Below are 19122 nucleotides of genomic sequence, written 5' to 3' on the forward strand. Positions count from 1 at the left end.
TCACTGAACAATATTGATTGAGTAGATTACATTATGTCCAGACTCTACTGTAGGCCTGTATTTTAACTTTCTTAGCATGGTACATTCTTACATGCCAAAAGTTAGCAATTAAAGGAACTCATTCATTCTTCAGAGATTTATTGAGCATCTACTGTGTGCTGCAGTAATATACTAGGCTCTGGTGAGATGGTGATGAACCAGACTGATAGAGTTCTTTTTTCCTAGAGCTTACATTGACATAGTCCTTTTTCTTCAGAGCGGAAAAAATAGACAAAATCTATTTACCCGTACAGGGTGGTACATGTTGTCATGAAAAAGAAAAACGGTGTGAAACCACCAGGCCATAGTTCTATTCTTTTCCCCTATATGATAATTCCAATTAAAATTCAATCTTAAAATTCAATCAAGTTATTTATAGAGGAATTAGTATACATCCTTTTGTCAGATTTATTTTAGGTTTTAAGTAAAAATTGAAAGCCTCTGGGCCTAACATTCCTCCAGGAATGCTAGGAGAAGACTTCAGAATGGCACTTTGTACTTAAAACCTCTCTGATGTCAAAACTGGTAAATATCATATTGAATAAACCAAAGGAACATCTTCTGTTTGGGTTGATTCTGGATATCTTAGAAAATGATTCTGGAAATTCTCAATTATTTGGATTTTAATACCTGTTTCTAACCTTATTGTAATGGAGCAAATTTGTACTGTATTTTTCAAGCATGTTCTTATTCAAAACACTGTGTCTTTTGCTGTGTTTTGCTGTGTTTGGTATACAGGAAGACACATTAAATGGGAAGCAGCTGCCTAGGATCTAGTTCTGGCTCTTCCATTAATTAGCTGTGTGACCTTGGGCCTCTCTGAGCCTGAGTTTTATCAAAATGCTAAATGATCCTTAATCACCTCTAAAATTCTGATTTAGTGAAACTAAGTGGAGGAAATGCTGTCATGTTGCACCTGCCTGTCCCTCCTGTCTTCCTCCCAGCTACACAAATACATTGGAAGCCTCATTACCACCATTGAAATGGATGCGGAAATAACTTGCTTTTCTAATCTGGACATTTGTATGTTCCTTAGGCTGAAGTGTAAGACCTCAATACCTACCTGCTAATCCAGTCTGAGTGACTGGACTCACGCCAGCTCCCTGGAGAATGCTTCAGCTTCTCTGAAAAAGAACTCTGTAGTGAGAGCACTTACCAATCTGTCTTCTTAACAACAGTAGCTATAATCCTAGCTGTTATACTAAGCATTTTGTTTGATACTCAATAAACCCTCCCAGACCCCAGATATTACAATGTATATGAGTAATAGTAACCTCACACTCTAAAGACTTACAGTATCTCTCCAAACCTGCCTGCCTTAGTTTGTTTTCATGCTGCTGATAAAGATGTACCTGAGACTGAGAAGAAAAAGAGATTTAATTGAACTTACAGTTCTACATAGCTGGGGAGGCCTCAGATTCATGGCAAGAGGTGGAAGGCACTTCTTACATGGTGGAGGCAAGAGAAAATGAGGAAGAAGCAAAAGCAGAAACCCCTGATAAACCCTTCAGGTTGTGTGAGACTTATTCACTGTCAGGAGAATGGTATGAGAAAGACTGGCCCCCATGATTCAATTACCTGCCCCTGGGTTTCTTCCACAACACATGGGAATTCTGGGAGATACAATTCAAGTTGAGAGCCAAACCATATTATTCCAACCCTGGCCCCTCCAAATCTCATATCCTCACATTTCAAAACCAATCAAGTTCCCAACAGTCCCCCAAAGATTTAACTCATTTCATCATTAACCCCAAAATCCACAGTCCAAAGTCTCATCTGAGACAAAGCAAGTCCCTTCTACCTATGAGCCTGTAAGATCAAACGAAAGCTAGTTACTTCATACATATAAAGGGGGTACAAGTAATTGGGTAAATGCAGCCATTCCAAATGGGAGAAACTGGCCAAAACATGGGTTACAGACCCCATGCATGTTTGAAATCCAGCAGGGCAGTCAAATCTTAAAGCTCCAAAATGATCTCCTTTGACTTCAGGTCTCACATTCAGGTCATGCTGATGCAAAAGGTGGGTTCCCATGGTCTGCCCCGTGGCTTTACAGGGCACAGCCTCCCTCCAGGCTGCTTTCACAGACTGGCGTTGAGTCACTGTGGCTTTTCCAGGTGCACAGTGCAAGTTGTCATTGGATCTACCATTCTGGGGTCTGGAGGACAGTGGCACTCTTCTCACAGCTCCAATAGGCAGTGCCTCAGTAGGGACTCTGTGTGGGTGCTCCCACCCCACATTTCCCTTCTCCCCTGCCCTAGCAGAGGTTCTCCATGAGGGCCCACCCCTGAAGCAAACTTCTGCCTGGGCATCCAGGCATTTCCATGTATCTTCTGAAATCTAGGTGGAGGTTCCCAAACCTCAATTCTTGACTTCTGTGCACCTGAAGGTTCAACACCATGTGAAAGCTGCCAATGCTTGGGGCTTCTACCCTCTGAAGCCACAGCCCAAGCTCTACATTGGCCCCTTTCAGCCATGGCTGGAGCAGTTGGGACACAGGACACCAAGTCCCTAGGCTGCACACAGCACAGGGGCCCTGGGCCTGGCCCATGAAACCACTTTTTCTTCCTGGGCCTCTGGGCCTGTGATGTGGGGTGCTGCTGTGAAGGTTTCTGACAAGTCCTGGGGACATTTTCCCCATGGTTTGGGAGATTAACATCAGGCTCCTTGCTACTTATGTAAATTTCTGCAGCTGATTTGAATTTGTCCTCAAAAAAATGGGTTTTTCTTTTCTACTGCATCATCAGGCAGCAAATTTTCTGAACTTTTATGCTCTGTTTCACTTTTAAAACTGAATGCCTTTAACAGCACTCAAGTCACCTCTTGAATGCTTTGCTGCTTAGAAATTTCTTCTGCCAGATACCCTAAATCATCTCTCTCAAGTTCAAAGTTCCACAAATCTCTAGATCAGAGGCAAAATGCCTCCAGTATCTTTGATAAAACATAACAAGAGTCACCTTTACTCCAGTTCCCAAAAAGTTCCTTATCTCCATCTGGGACCACCTCAGCCTGGACTGTATTGTTCATATCACTATCAGCATTTTTGTCAAAGCCATTCAACAAGTCTCTAGGAGGTTCCAAAATTTCCCACATTTTTCTGTCTCCTTCTGAGCCCTCTGAACTGTTCCAACCTCTGCCTGTTACCCAGTTCCAAAGTTGCTTCCACATTTTCAGTTATCTTTTCAGCAACTCCCCACTCTACTGGTATCAATTTACTGTATTAGTCTGTTTTCACACTGCTAATAAAGACATACCCGAGATTGGGAAGAAAAAGAGGTTTAATTGGACTTTCAGTTCCATGTGGCTTGGGAGGCCTCAGAATCATGGTGGGAGCCGAAAAGCACTTCTTACATGATGGAGGCAAGAGAAAATGAGGAAGAAGCAAAAGCAGAAACCCCTGATAAATTCATCAGATCTCATGAGACTTAGTCATTATCATGAGAATAGCACAGGAAAGATCGGCCCAATGATCCAATTACCTTCCCCTGGGTTCCTCCCATAACACATGGGAATTCTGGGAGATACAATTCAAGTTGAGATTTTGGTGGGGACACAGCCAAACCATATCACTGCCTGATCAAATTCCTTAGAAACAAAAACCAGCCATATCATGCCAAATTCCTCTCCTTGAGGAGCCATACTATAGCCCAGTTGGTACCCTTGAATCTGGTCCTATCTAGCCCAGGCTTGCTCTTCTATCCTTAACAGACATGAATGATATCCCAGTCTGCCTCTGTCAAACCTTCTGAAGTTGTGATAGACATAGGTACATGTATGCCTATATGGAAGAGCATTGATCCTGAAGCTAAGTCTTATAATTTTTCCTAATTAGCATATTCCTTAGAATCAGCCTACTCTAAAAAATGTTATTTTAAAAAATTAAGTATATATACACTGTTAGCTCTGAAATTCGCTTTATTAATTTTAAAATTTAACCTTCAGCTTTTGAACTTATTCCCATTTAAATAATTGAACAATTTCAGGAAATAATGATCAAGCTATGCAGAGCAATGTAATAATTTTTCTTGCCTTAACATTTTACTACCTTAAAATGTATTTTACTTTCCTACAATTGCCAGAACTTCTCCTTGTGAGGCTGAGCTTCAGGAATTAATGGAACAAATTGACATCATGGTAAGCAACAAAAAAATGGACTGGGAAAGAAAGATGCGGGCTTTGGAGACACGATTAGATCTTCGGGATCAAGAATTGGCAAATGCACAAACTTGTTTGGATCAGAAAGGTCAAGAGGTACTGAATACGTATGTTAACAAATTGCTAATTCATCAGATTGTTATACATAGTATTCTATCAGAATATATTTTTATTATACATACTTTTTATCAGGCATCAGCAACAGCCTTTATTGCTTGAAATTCTGTCAGCAAATTATAGGCTAAATGTATTATATCAAATAAGTGACAATCAGAACCTAAATCCATAGATATTTGCTGATAGAGACAGATATGTAGTGTCAATGCCATCTGTAAAAGTAAGCAAATATTTAACATATATGTAAAATAATTGTTTGCAAGTAAAGATGTAAGTACGTTTGCTGCTGTAGAAACAAAGAAGTAGTCATCAAAACTGTGGACAAGGCAGAGTTCAGTAACATTTGCTTCTTTGAATATGCTGGAAAAAATAGAAGTAAGATGTCAAAAATTGATTATAGGACAAAGGAGAAAAGAGTTTGGTAAAGGAGTGTGTGTGTATACCTGGGACATCCACTTAAGAGGAGTTCCCTCAGTCCCTCTAGGCTGCTCACGGCCAAGCTGGTGGTCATAAAAGAATATATGAGTGCTCTCAGGCCTGTGAAGAAGTTCAGGAAAATCATACGCTTTATCTAATGTGGACTTTGTGTCTGTGAATTTTTCTTTTGGAAAAAGAAATGTTTAAGAGAAATGTTTGCTAGTTATATACTGTAACAAAAACATCATTAGTTAACTTGTTCATCAGCCATTTTTCTACCTTTATTGACTTCTCAGTGGAACCTAGTTTTTTTGGCATAGTTAACTATATTATTGTTTGGCGTAGGTAACTTGGTTATTGGCATCTAGTTTTCCTTCACAGTAGAGGTAGGTCATCAGACATGGCATATGCATTCTTCTTCTTCTAGCTTTTATATGTATACTGACACAGATATGTAAGCAAGTGCCTCATCTGCCTTTTAAACAGACAAATTATATAAGCCAAATCCTTAGGAACTGCTCTTAGACAATTTTCTTTTTCTTTTTAATGTATTACTTGTTACAAAAATGTAACAATTATTTCATAATACCACTAAAACAGAGATCCTCTTGAAGGTAATGGAGAAAACAAAAAAGCTGAATTATATTGGTAGAGGTTTTGCCTGAGTAATGATGACATAGCCTCCCAAAAGGACAATGCAAAGTAAATTCTAACCCTGAATTTTAAATGTGATGATGATAAGGATCTTTTGTTAAACATCCGTACTGTCCTAATGTGTACCTTGTGGAATAGTGCTAGCAGTGTTTGGTTTTTGTGAATTTAATTATTGATAGCTATTTTAAGAAGTGCAGTACAAATATTTACTCTTGGTTTGGTAGAGCCATTTTATTTGAATTGTTCTTTTCTTTTGCACATTTTCTGATTTTGTCAGGCAAAATTTAGAAAAAGCAAAATTAAATTTTATTCTTCATGCAGGTAGGGTTGCTTCGACAGAAATTGGACAGTCTGGAAAAATGTAATTTAGCAATGACTCAGAATTATGAAGGACAACTACAAAGCCTAAAGGCTCAAGTAAGAAAATATTATAATTTAATATCACACATTTTGATATATTTTTGACCTATAGAGTTGTGTTAATTTTATTTAAACTAATTGTTTTTAGTATAAATAAATGTTCTTGTGTTTTAATTATAAGCTTGGTCGTGTCTTTCCCTGTTTTATATGCATTGATTTTGTCTCTTACTAGATTGTTGGCTTGCTATACCTTCTGTACCTCTGTTAGCACAGTACTAGACAAATGGCTTTCTGTTTCTCAAGAGACTTGTTAATGAATTAAATGACAATTAGCTCACAAAAAAATAATTTTGTGAGCAACAACAAAAAAACAATTATCTTTTGTGGTTATTCCTATCTAATAAAGATGTTCTCAATTCTGTGATAATTTAAAATATGGAAGTTTGCGATTATGAAATAGATAATTGAAAGAATAAAACTGGTCTTTATTACCTTATTACTGGTAGCACTGTTTCTTACATGATAGTGCTTCTTCATATGTATTGAGGGTACAGATTTCTTTTTCACTTATCCCTGTATCTTCACACAAAGAAGGCAACCAAAATGCCTTCTTTACCACAGATAGCACATAGGGTAGTAATCATTTGAGTATGTCAAATGTAGTAGATGCTGCTATATCTTTGCTTAACTTAGTGAATGAATCAATGGGAAATATGGTTTGATTATGAAATTTTACTTTGCTTTACAACCAACTTTTTTTGGAGTACAAATATTTCACATATGATAATTTAGTTAAAGGAGCCTAAAGTAGTTAATGATCCTTTTAAAATACCTTTTAGGGAGGTAACTAAGCCATTAAGATTGGAATATGAAACATTTGATGCCACTTAACAGATGATTTTACAAGACTAGTTCTTAGTCTACCTAGACATTTTGCCTACAGTTCAAGTAACTGCCACTATATGGTAGTGAGTTATGAAATTATATATGGCTTTTACTAGCTTAGACTCTGAGCATTTAGCATGTAAGTCAACTCAACCTTTATTTTTCTATGAAGATAAGGCTCTAAAACAACAACATAAACATTAAATCATTACATACTGGTCAATATAAATAAAGAGATCACAATCTGTAGTAGGTTTGAAAACAATACAGAAATCTAGAAATAAGTTAGGTGCCATCTCTAAGTTGTATTTAACCAGTTCAGCCACTGCTTTCCAAATCTTTCATTTCTGTTTGGGTATGTTTTCCTCTTGTTAAAAAGTTCTTGGCTTTGTTTACAGGCGCCAAGCAGTCATTTAATATATGAATCCTTGCCATTTGATGCTTTGCAGTTCTATTTTATTATTTGGCTGATGGCTGGTTTTCAGTGCTAACCAAAAAATATCTTTGTGGTAACTTCATAAAAATTTGTTCTATGGAAAACACTGTGAGTTTAGGAAATGCTGTTTAAGCTAATGCTGGCCAAGTTAAGACTCCTCCCCTCCTAGAGATTAAGGGTACACATTAGCATATTGCAGGCCATAAGAAGTCCTGCCTTAAACAAACTGATTTAGCCTTTCCATTCCATCATGTTCCAAAGATATTGGACAATGGAGCTCTCCTTTATTTATTTATTTAAGCTAAAACCTTCTAATACTACTGTAAACAGGGGTTTCATGGAATACACTGGGAGTGCTACATTATTGTTGAGAGCCACCTGTTTTCACAGCAGTTTTCTGCTTCTCTTTTTCTCTAGTTAAAAGAAAAGGAGGAAGAAAGAGAAGGAGAGCAAAGGAGAAGGAAGGGGAAAGTAGGGAAAAAGAGAGAAAAAGAAAAGTACTATGTACTTGATTTGGTTTGCATAAAGCTAGTAATATGCTGTATTTCTAAGCAGAAAATGGTATCTTGTGGCTAATACGCTTTTGTTGCTGCCAGCTCACTCTGCAGTTTCCTCCTTTGAAATTTCTGGTTTATTTACAATTTCATTTTCCTGAAACATCTTAAGGATACACTTTACCACACTGTGCCTTGAATAACTCAACTCTGTCAAAGCTTCCTTTTAGAAATTGCTTTCCTTTTAAAAAGGAGTTATTTTTTTCCTTCTAACCATTATAAAACTATAATTTTAAATACATATATTTGAGGCTTTTGCTTCTGGAATAGATATACTCTTCCCTATCCTCCCACTAAATTAGACATCATTTATAAAATAAGATTCTGAGAAGTGGAGAGAAGAGACAGATTGGCTAAGGACCTTAGGACTCAAAGAATGTCACAATAGTGAGTTCCCTAGGATTTGTTTTTGCCTCATATATCTCAGACTGAGTAACACAGAAGCACGCAACCCAGTTATGCCAATGGGTGCAAACAAACAAAAAGAGCCCCAAGGAAAGCCTGCTGTCTCCATCCAAAAGTCCAGAAGAGAGACAGCCTAGCAAGATAATACACTTTTAGATAACAACCTCTCTACTCCTGCCTCATAAAATGAAAGAAAGAAAGAAAGAAAGAAAGAAAGAAAGAAAGAAAGAAAGAAAGAAAGAAAGAAAGAAAGAAAGAAAGAAAGAAAGAAAGAAAGAAAGAAAGAAAGGAGGGAGGGAGGGAGGGAAGGAAGGAAGGAAGAAAACAAACTGCAGCCCCCCTGCCGCCTACAAAGGCTTAGTGGAAAAACCTAGATTTCTGCCTTCACTAAGCTGTAACAAGGTAACCCTGGCCCTCTTTCCTGGGTAGTGTCTGGGAAGACTGAATGGAGAACCAGGACTTTCATCCTCACTAGATATTAACAAGGCCCTCATCAACCCATGGTGATGGTGGAGAGCTTGGACTTCTACACCTACCTGGTGGTAAGGAGGCACCCCTCCCTCTCCAGTCTCGGGTGTTATTATAGGAAGGCTGTTGAGGAGTCACCACTGCTTAGTGGTGACAAGTTCACCCACCCCCACTATAGTATCACTGAAGGCCATGTGAGAATAGTTACAAGGCACCCATGACCCTTCAATCAAAGTGTATCAGTGAAAGACTAGTGGGGAGCCTGAACTCCCACTTCGAATCAGCAGTAATAAGGAGCACCTCCCACTGGATACCAACTGAAGCCAAGTGAAGACCTGGACATCCACTATCTCCTGGCTGTAATGGAGTGGCACTCCATTTTTCCCTTCCAGAAATTGTCAGAGGAGGACTGCTAAAACACAATATTTGAATAAAATCCAGAGTCTCAAAACACAATACACAAAAATGTCCAGGTATCAATAAAAATCATTCATTATAGAAAGAACCAAGAAGCTCTCAACTTGAATAAGAAAAGACACTCAACAGATGCCGAGGCCAAGATGACACACATTAGAATTATCTGATTTTAAAGCAGCTGTTATAAAAATACTTCAATGAACTATTACAAATATGGCTTGAAATAAATGAAAAATTATAAAGCTTTGGCAAATAAATAATATAAAGAACCAATTAGAAATTTTATAACTGAAAACTATAATAACCAAATTTAAAAACTCAATGGATGGACTTAAAAGCAGAATGAAGAGGACAGACGGAAAAGAATCAGCTCGAAGATAATACAATAGAAACTATCCAATCTGAACAACAGAGAGAAAGAGTAAAAGAAAATGAACCTTGGGAACATGTAGTATGGCAACAAGCAATTTAAAATTTATATCATTAGAGAATCCAGAAGGAGAGGAGAAAGATGGGGAGGGTGAAAAAGCATTCAGAGAAATAATGGTTGAAAAGTTACAAAACTTAGCCAAAAAAAAAGGTAAACCTACAGATTGAAAAGCTGAGTGAACTTCAAACAAGATAAATCAAAAGACAGCTGTGTTAAGACACATCATAGTCAAAGTTCTGAAAACCAAAAGACAAAGAAAAAAATCTTGGAAGCAGCAAGAGAGAAATGAAACCTTACCTATAGGGAAAACCAATTCTGATAATGGTGGCTTTCTCTCTGGAAATGATGGAGGCTTTCAAGTGCTGAAAGAACAGAGCTTTCAACCCAGAATTCTAGGTCTGGCAAAAACACCCTTCAGGAATGAAGAGGAAATTAAAACATTCTCAAAGGAAGGAAAACTAAAAGCATTTGTTGCTGGCAGACCTACCCTAAAAGAATGGCTAAAGGAAGGTCTCGTAACAGAAAAGAAATTATAAAGAAGGAATCTTAACACATCAGCGAAGAAGTAAAAACACCAAAAAGAGTAAAAAAACATGAAGGGAAATGCAATAGACTCTCCTTATCCTCTTGTATTCTCTAAATTTTTTGATAGCAAAAAATTATAACCATGCCTAATATGGTTTTCAGTATACCTACAGGAAACACTAAGATAATGGTGTTATAAATGGAACAGAGTAAAAGAACATAAAGGAAAGTAAGATTTCTACACTTGAACTGGAAAGATGTCAAACACCAATAGACTGTGATTAATTATGTAAATACAGTGTAATGACTAGAGCAACCACTAAAAAAGATCTACAAAGAGATATACTCAAAAACACTGTAGATAAAATGGATTCTAAAATAATGCTTATGTAATTCACAAGAAGACAAGAAAGTGAAAATAGAGAAACCAAAACCTAGAGAACAAACAGGAAGCAAAAAAAGGCTTAAACCATGACATATCAATAATTTCATTAAATAGAAATGGCCTAAATACACCAACTAAAAGACAGAGATTGACAATAAATAAAAAAATGACAAACTCACTTCAAATATAACTGTATAGGCAAGTTGAAATTAAAACGATGGAGAAATATACCATGCAAATATTAATAGAAAGAAAGCAGAAGTGGTGCCAAGATAATTCAATACAGAAAGATTAGTCTCTTCTACAAATGGTGCAATGACAAGAGGATATCCTTATGCAAAGGAACTAAGTTGGACCCCTACCTTAAACCATAGACAAAAATTAACTCAAAATGGATCAAAGATCCAAATGTAAAACCTAAATCTAAAAAGCTCTTAGAAGAAACCATAGGAGTAAATCTTCATAACCTTGGATTAGGCAATGGTTTCTTAGATATGGCACCAAAAGCACAAGCAACAAAAAGTTAGATAAATTTGATGTCATTAAAATTTTAAAACTTTTATGCTTCGAAGGACACCATCAAGAAACTAAAAAGACACCCATCAATGGGGAGAAAACATTTGCAAACCATATATTTGATAAGGGACTGGTATCTAGAATATATGAATAACTTACTAATTGATAATAAAAAGACAGATGACCAAATTTTAAAATGGATAAATATTTGAATAGATATTTATCCAAAGCAGATATACGAATGGCCAATAAGCACATAAAAATGCTTAACATCATTAGTCATTAGGTATATGGAAACCAAAACCACAATATCCATTCACATCCACTAGGATGGTAATAATAAAAAGGATAGAAAACAACAAGTGTTGGTGAGGATATGGAGACATTGGAACCCAATGCATTGTGAATGGGAATGGAAAATGGTGCAGCCATTTTGGAAGACAATTTGGCTGTTCTTCAAAAAGTTAAAGTTACCATAAGATCCAACAATTCCACTCCTAGGTGTATACCCAAGAGAAAGTAAAACATGTATCTACACAAAAACTTCTATGTAAGTGTTCACAGCAGCATTATTTATAATATCTCAAAGTGGAAACAACCCACATTTCTATCAGTTGATGAATGGATAAACAAAATGTAGTGTATTTATGCAATGGAATATTATTCAGATGAATTTTATAGCAGGTGAATTATATCTCAATTTAAAATTATGAGGAAAAAGCAGAAGTGGCTACTTTAATATCTGATAAAGTAGACATCATTGTTCGTAGCATTATTTACAGTAGGCAAAAACTGGAAAAAATCAAAATGTCTCAGTATATGAATGGTTAAACAAACTGATACATTTATACCATGGAATATGATTCAGCACTAAAAAGGAATCCACTGTTGATTTATGCATGGATCTCACATTAAGCTGAGTGAAAAAAATACAATCTCAAAAGTTAATGTGCTGTATGATTTCTTTTTATAACATTCTCAAAATTATAGAGATGGAAAACAAATTAGTGGTTTTCAGTGATTAGGGGTTGGGGGATGAGGGGATTAAGTGTGATTCTAAAGGGATAGCATGAGGGAGATCTTTGTGGTGACAGAATAGTTCTATATCTTGGCTGTGGTTGTAGTCAGATAAATCTATATATGTGATAAAATGGCAGAGAGCTATATACATATATTGATCCAATTTCAATTTCCTGGGTTTGATGTACTGTAGTTCAATAAGATGTAAATATTGGGGGAAACTGGGTGAAGAGAACCTGGGACCTCAATAATAACTTTGGAACTTCTTGTAAACTTGTAATTATTTTAAAATAAAATGTGTAAATAAGACACATTTGAAAGCAGATACATGAGTATAGAAATTTCCTCACAAATGTTCATAAACTATGCTATTTTGAATCTACTCTTTGAATGTAGAACAGGAAATGGAAAAAACAATACAAAGTTGTAAAAAGAATTATCAGTAAGAAAAATATTAGATCAATTTTGATATTAAAATTTATTTAAATATATCCACATGAATAAGTGGTTTATGTTACGTACGTCTTTTAAATTAATATATATTCTGTTTTCTTTTTTTTTTTTTTTTTTCTGAGACGGAGTCTCGCTCTGTTGCCCAGGCTGGAGTGCAGTGGCTGGATCTCAGCTCACTGCAAGCTCCACCTCCCGGGTTCACGCCATTCTCCTGCCTCAGCCTCCCGAGTAGCTGGGACTACAGGCGCCCGCCACCTCGCCCGGCTAATTTTTTGTATTTTTTAGTAGAGACGGGGTTTCACCGTGTTAGCCAGGATGGTCTCGATCTCCTGACCTCGTGATCCGCCCGCCTCGGCCTCCCAAAGTGCTGGGATTACAGGCTTGAGCCACAGCGCCCGGCCTCTGTTTTCTTAAATAAGGTATAAGCTAGTTATTTTGTAGACTGAGTTACTGGATTTAAAATTGTTAACACAAGATGGCACTAACTAAAAGTAAGAAAAAACTTGTTTTTTAAAAAAATTGTCAGCTTTACTGCGTATGATTAAAACAAAATTGAACAAGCCATTTATCAAGTGAATCATTGTTTAACTGTGCAGTTAATGAAGTCTCGAGTTTACATGAAAGCTGAATTGTGTTCAGCTTCAATAATTTAGTTTTAATAACTGGTTCTGTCTTCACTAATTGAAACATTTAAGCTTTACTACACTTTCTAATCATGACTTAAATTTTCAGAGAGGTACACAGGAAAAGAGATAGTGAAATCAGGTTAGAAATAATTGGTAATAGTAAAATGTTAACATTTTCTGTGATTTACAGTTTTCCAAACTAACAAATAGCTTTGAAAAACTGAGATTACATCAGATGAAACAAAACAAAGTTCCACGAAAAGAATTACCACACCTTAAAGAAGAATTACCCTTTGAACTGAGCAATTTGAACCAGAAATTAGAGGTGAGATATATTATCTTAGATTCTTTGTATGTATTAAAGATTGATCCCTGTTGTTATGGGCTGTTTGTCTCTAGTGTCCACAATGGTGTCTTCAGTTGTGGTAATAAACACTATTACAAACTAACTTCTCATTGAATATATTTTCTTAGTGCACTTTCCCTTCAGGCACTTAGTGAATTAAAACATCACTTTGATGTATACGTCTTTACTATATAACAGCATTTTGGGAGAGAAAAAAAAAAGAGCCAAAAAGTCAAATGAAACTGCAGCTGTTGAGTAAAATTGAAGGACACCCATGGGGTCAGTTAAAGTGAATATCTAATAAATCTTTTAATGGCCATTTAGCTGTTAGGTACTTAAATCCCAGTGAAGCCTCATCACAGTTTTTAAAACAGGGCTTGAAGTTTCATGGTTTTTTTTCTTTAAAGGCATAGTGTCACTCCAATTCAATTGCCCCATAGCACACAGAATTTCTAAAATGTTGGTCTCTAAAAAAAATTCACTATGTCCTCATAACTGTATATATCTACTATGTACCCACAAAAATTAAAAACAAAAAACTTTAAAAATTCAATATGTCATTGATGCACTTATTCTTATCTTCTTCGTTTTCCAACCTTGGAAAAAACAAACCAGCTATTTTTCTTCCCTGTGTTCTTGAGCATTCCTCCTACAAGTCATGGAACAGCAGAAAGATTACACTATAAATTCCTATCATCTACTTTTACCTGGATTCCGAGTACTGCTCAATTATTATTTTTTTAATTGACTTCAAGTTGACCCTTACGTTATCCCACTTAATTTCTTCCATTTTTCTCAAGCCCGAAACCCCAGCATCCCTCCCCTTGCCAGCACTTTTTCATCTTATTCTTTAACAAGTCCTTCTACTTTAAAATATCTTAAAGAGCAGAAAAAAATTAAATCCGGGATCACAGCCCTAAAATCGGCTTATTATAAGAACTTTGTAGGAAGTCCTAGATTTTAATCTTTAAAAATCCAGCACATTTTAAATGCTTCTGAATAATACATAGTTTTTTTAAAAAACAAACTTACCATCACTAAGTAAGTCGGCCCTCTAGGAAAATGTACTGTGTTGTACTCCCAGGCTCTTACAGTGGTATAACCAGTAGGGCTTCAGAAATATCCTGATCTCATGGAAGATGCTGATAGATGTGCACTGTAATATACATGTGCTTTCACTGAAAATGAAGACATTGAGTCATTAATTATCCATTTGACCGACTTTTCATGGGCTTTAGTGGGAGAACTACATTAATAAACATTGTTCAGACAAAAAAAAACCCTTAAGTTATTATCAGATACCTTGTGTATGTACATTTTACATTTAGGAAACTAAATATTTACATTATATATGTAATGAAATTATAGTGGAAATTAGTAGCAAAATGTTTTGATATGTTTGTACTTACACAAAAGTTTTTAAGGACTCTATGCAGATATACAGTTTAACTTGAAATAATTATAAAAACACTTCAGGTACCTGTTTTTACTTATAGCCATCTGATAAATTAATGTGTAAGAGATAGGCTCTTCCAGCTTTAGTCTGCAGGTAAACCTGTTTTTTCTTTGGAGGCATTTAAGAGCAGTATAGTAACAGCTGTGTACCACATGTAGTAGTTGAAGAACATGATCACTGATAACTGAAAACAGGCCTTACCTGACTCATGTGTTTGCCCTGTGACCTACAGGCAAGTTGTTTGCCTCACCAAGATTCCATGTTGTCATCAGTAAATGGGGTTTAAAATACCTTATGTGTAACGTTGTTGTTATGGTGAAAAAACTTTAGATGCACACTGAAGCATTTAGGGATGAAAACACATGAGGTCTAGAAGTTGCCTTAAAATATACCAACAAAAAAAGGGTGGAGAGATAGGAGAAGTAAAGATGGACTAAGGTGATGGTAGTTAAACTGGGTGAAGGGTACATGGAGGTTTGTTTTACTCTCTATGTATGAAAATCTTCATAATAAAAAGTTAAAACCGTTTTACAGGTAAAGGTCTCCAACATATAGTAATCACTAAAGACCATCTCCAATATTTATTAGAGGGCTTTTTAAAACATCTAATACAGCTATCAAGAGAAACTAATTTTAATGACCCTGATCCACTCTCAACCTTAAAGATCCAGAAAAACTTTTCCAGCCATGAATAACTTACTGTTGGAGGTCCAGGCAAGTCTACAGACCCTCTGAAGCCTACTGTGACAACTCCAGTCTCTATAAAAACCCTGTGAAGCTCTCTAGGTCCCTGCATGGTTCCATACTATTGCATGTATTGCACTGACTTGCTAGTTGTGAAACCAGCACATCTGACAAGAATAAGGAAGCCAGGATTGTCATAAGCACCTGCTGATATGTTTGTGACACACATTTCTAGCTATTCTTGGCCTCACTTCTACCTGTTGTAGTATTTATAAGAAGTTGAGGTTAATGCTTCTGCCTCTAAAACATCCTGGGGAATATTTATTTTCAAGATTATTTGAGGTTAATGGGTAAGAAATACTAAATATTTGTATTATCTAAAACATATGAACAGCTTAAGTCAACCTTACCCAAAATTTGACTTCTAAATCCAAAGATTCCCTTTTAAATTAAAAGTAAACAGAAAATTTTAAAATCTAGATTGCATTAATTTGAAATGTTAGCTATTTTCTACTAGAACCTAGTTTTATAAATTTGCCATTATTGCTAAAGACCCTGTTTTTATGTACCTAATTTTTGTATGTTGAATGTCAGAATCGAAGTCAATAACTTTAAATGGACTATCTCCATTTATCATAGTAAATATAGTCTGTTTATCATGAGCTATTGTTATATATGGAGGGTCTTTCCATACTTCATCAACCTTAATACCATCACTTAATATCAGGTCACCCCCCTTTCATTACCGTAAAAACTTCCTAATTTATAGCCTTCCTTCACTGATTGTTTAGGTACTTATGGATTTTAAAAACTAAAATTTCCTTAAATGTACTTTAAAATTATTTCTGTATAGAAAATATGAGGCCAGGCACGGTGGCTCAAGCCTGTAATCCCAGCACTTTGGGAGGCCGAGACGGGCGGATCACGAGGTCAGGAGATCGAGACCATCCTGGCTAACACAGTGAAACCCCATCTCTACTAAAAATACAAAAAACTAGCCGGGTGAGGTGGCGGGCGCCTGTAGTCCCAGCTACTCAGGAGGCTGAGGCAGGAGAATGGCATAAACCCGGGAGGCGGAGCTTGCAGTGAGCTGAGATCTGGCCACTGCACTCCAGCCTGGGCGACAGAGCGAGACTCCGTCTCAAAAAAAAAAAAGAAAATATGAAATGCCATGTTCTTCTCATTTTAACAAAATAAAGCTTTCATTCTCTAAATTAGCATTTGTTTTCCAGCATTGCCAATCCAGTCATTTCAGCCATCTTCAAAACAATAGTAACCACTCTGACTATAATGAACTGTTCCAATTTGATGTATTATGGGAAATAGCTAAGATAATCTTAATATCATCTGCATGGCTTTTATGTGTCAGCATTATTGTACCTAACATACTGATGTAATTATAAAATTATTTGTGTGTACATTTCCCTACTTTATTAGATATTCCTTGATTTTTTCTTTCAAAAAAATTTTTAAAATTATGAAATAGTTCCAGATTTTCTTCTTTCCACAGAAACCTGGTGGACATTAACTGCTCAATAAATATTAATGAATTGAGGGTTGAAAACATCACTACATTCTTGCCATGTTTCTATATGCAATAATATATAGTCATGGACTTAATAGCTATGGAGTTTGTTTCCAACCATGTTGTTTTCTTTACAAAATTTTTTGAGAAGGTTAATTTCTAGGAAATGCTAATACTGTACCATGTTTTTGTTTGTACATTCATGTAGTGTAAATGGCACCTGGTACTTTTTCAGGCACTGTGAATGTTACAAAAGTAATAAACAACTGTTACCCTCAAGTTGTTTAAAGACTGGACAGAAAGATAGGATATAAATAGTCAGCCCTAGGCAAAATGGAGAAGCAGCAATGTCTTCTTTGGCATCCCCAGAGCTACATCCTTTGCTTACGTTATTAAGATGTGAACAGATAATCATGCTGTATAACTGCACTACTTGAGCAAAAACTTAAAGAACTGATCCTGCTTTATCAACCTACTTCTACCATTTCTTTCCCAGGTATACCAATTGGTACTGCCTAAATGAGGCCTGGCCATGGCCACAAGGGGCAAAGTCATTGTCTTAGTTAGTTCAGGCTGCTATAACTAAATACCATAAACTGGGTGGCTTAAACAACAGACATTTATTTTTCACAGTTCTGGAGGCTGGTAGTCCAAAATCAGAGTGCCTGTGTATTAATCCATTCTCACACTGCTATAATGAACTACCTAAGACTGGGTAATTTATGAAAAAAATCGGTTTAATTGACTCACAGTTCCACAGGCTGTACAGGAGGCATGGTTGGGGAGGCCTTGGGAAACTTACAATCATGGTGGAAGGCAAAGGGGAAGCAAGGCATGTCTTAATGTGGCCAGGAGAGAGAGAGAGAGAGAGAGAGAGAAAAGCAGGAAGTGCTACACACTTACACAACCAGATCTCATGGGAACTCTGTCAAGAGACAGCACTAGGGGGATGGTACTAAACTACTAGAAACCACCAGGCCAGGCGCAGTGGCTCACGCCTGTAGTCCCAGCACTTTGGGAGGCTGAAGCAGGAGGATCACGAGGTCAGGAGTTTGAGACCAGCCTGACGACCAACATGGTGAAATGCTGTCTCTACTAAAAATTACAAAAAATTATCCGGGCATGGTGGCATGTGACTGTAATCCCAGCTACTCAGGAGGCTGAGGCAGGAGAATCGCTTGAACCTGGGAGGTGGAGGTTGCAGTGAGCCGAGATCGTGCCACTGCACTCCAGCATGGGCGACAGAACAAGAATCCATCTCAAAACAAAAAAAAAAAGAAAAAGAAACTACCCCCATGCCCGCCAGGCCCCTGCTAATATACACACACACTCGGGATCACAATTCAATGTGAGATTTGGATGGAGGAGACACAGAGCCAAATCATATCACCCAGCATAATCAGATTCTGGTAAGGGCCCTTCTCCTGGTTCGCAGACAGCTGTCTGCTCTTTGTATCCTCAGATGGCAGGGAGAAAGAAAGAGGAAACAAAATCTCTCATAGCTCTTCTTATAAGGACACTCATCCCGTTCATGAGAGCTTCACTCTCATGACTTAATTACCTCCCAAAAGCCCCACTTCATAATGCCGTCACATTGGGGTTTAGGCTTGACATATGCATTTGTTGCAGGGGACACAAACATTCAGTCCTTAACAGTCACTAAATAAGTCCAAGCCCCACCCTCTAAAAAAACAAGAGAACAAATTTGGCAACTGAATGAATGAAGGAAAAGATATTTCGTGTCAACAAATAGAAAGTACTGGCTAATGAAAAAAAAAAAAGGTGTTTGAAATTCCCTTATTAGTAATAAGTATTTGTTATAAGAGAGACTTTTTACATTTTTAACAATAAGTGACAAATTCTGTATTTTCCTAGCAAAAATTAGAGATGGTAAAAAAATCCAACATGAAAGATTTGACACCTTTTTTTTGTTTTCCCTAATAGGTAAAGAATGGATTTACTTTTTTTTTCCTCAGAATGAAGATGTACAAATGAAAGAAGCCCTATTCGTTGTACTTTAAAATGAATAATATTTTTCAATATGTTTGTCTCCCCACTTTTTAAAGGAATTTAGAGCGAAGTCAAGAGAATGGGACAAGCAAGAGATACTATATCAGACTCATCTGATTTCTTTAGATGCTCAACAAAAATTATTATCTGAGAAGTGTAATCAGTTTCAGGTAAGTTATCTAATACTATTCTCTAAATCAAAAGTAGAAGTTAAATATTGGTATCTTTACCATTCAGCA

General features: G+C 36.6%; 1 protein-coding gene across 2 annotated transcripts in view; it reads left to right on the plus strand.

The window, feature by feature from the left end:
* The window catches only part of CCDC67 (coiled-coil domain containing 67), a 100098-nt gene that overhangs the window by 22982 nt on the left and 57994 nt on the right, over window positions 1–19122 (plus strand). For both annotated transcript variants that reach the window (XM_011952095.1, XM_011952094.1), the window contains exons 3-6: window positions 4119–4290; window positions 5704–5799; window positions 13053–13187; window positions 18940–19053. In XM_011952095.1, coding sequence (XP_011807485.1) covers window positions 4119–4290; window positions 5704–5799; window positions 13053–13187; window positions 18940–19053 — 517 coding nt within the window. The remainder of the gene's footprint in view (window positions 1–4118; window positions 4291–5703; window positions 5800–13052; window positions 13188–18939; window positions 19054–19122) is intronic.

This window comes from Colobus angolensis, unplaced genomic scaffold (assembly GCF_000951035.1).
Source record: "Colobus angolensis palliatus isolate OR3802 unplaced genomic scaffold, Cang.pa_1.0 Scaffold332, whole genome shotgun sequence".
NCBI lineage: Eukaryota > Metazoa > Chordata > Mammalia > Primates > Cercopithecidae > Colobus > Colobus angolensis.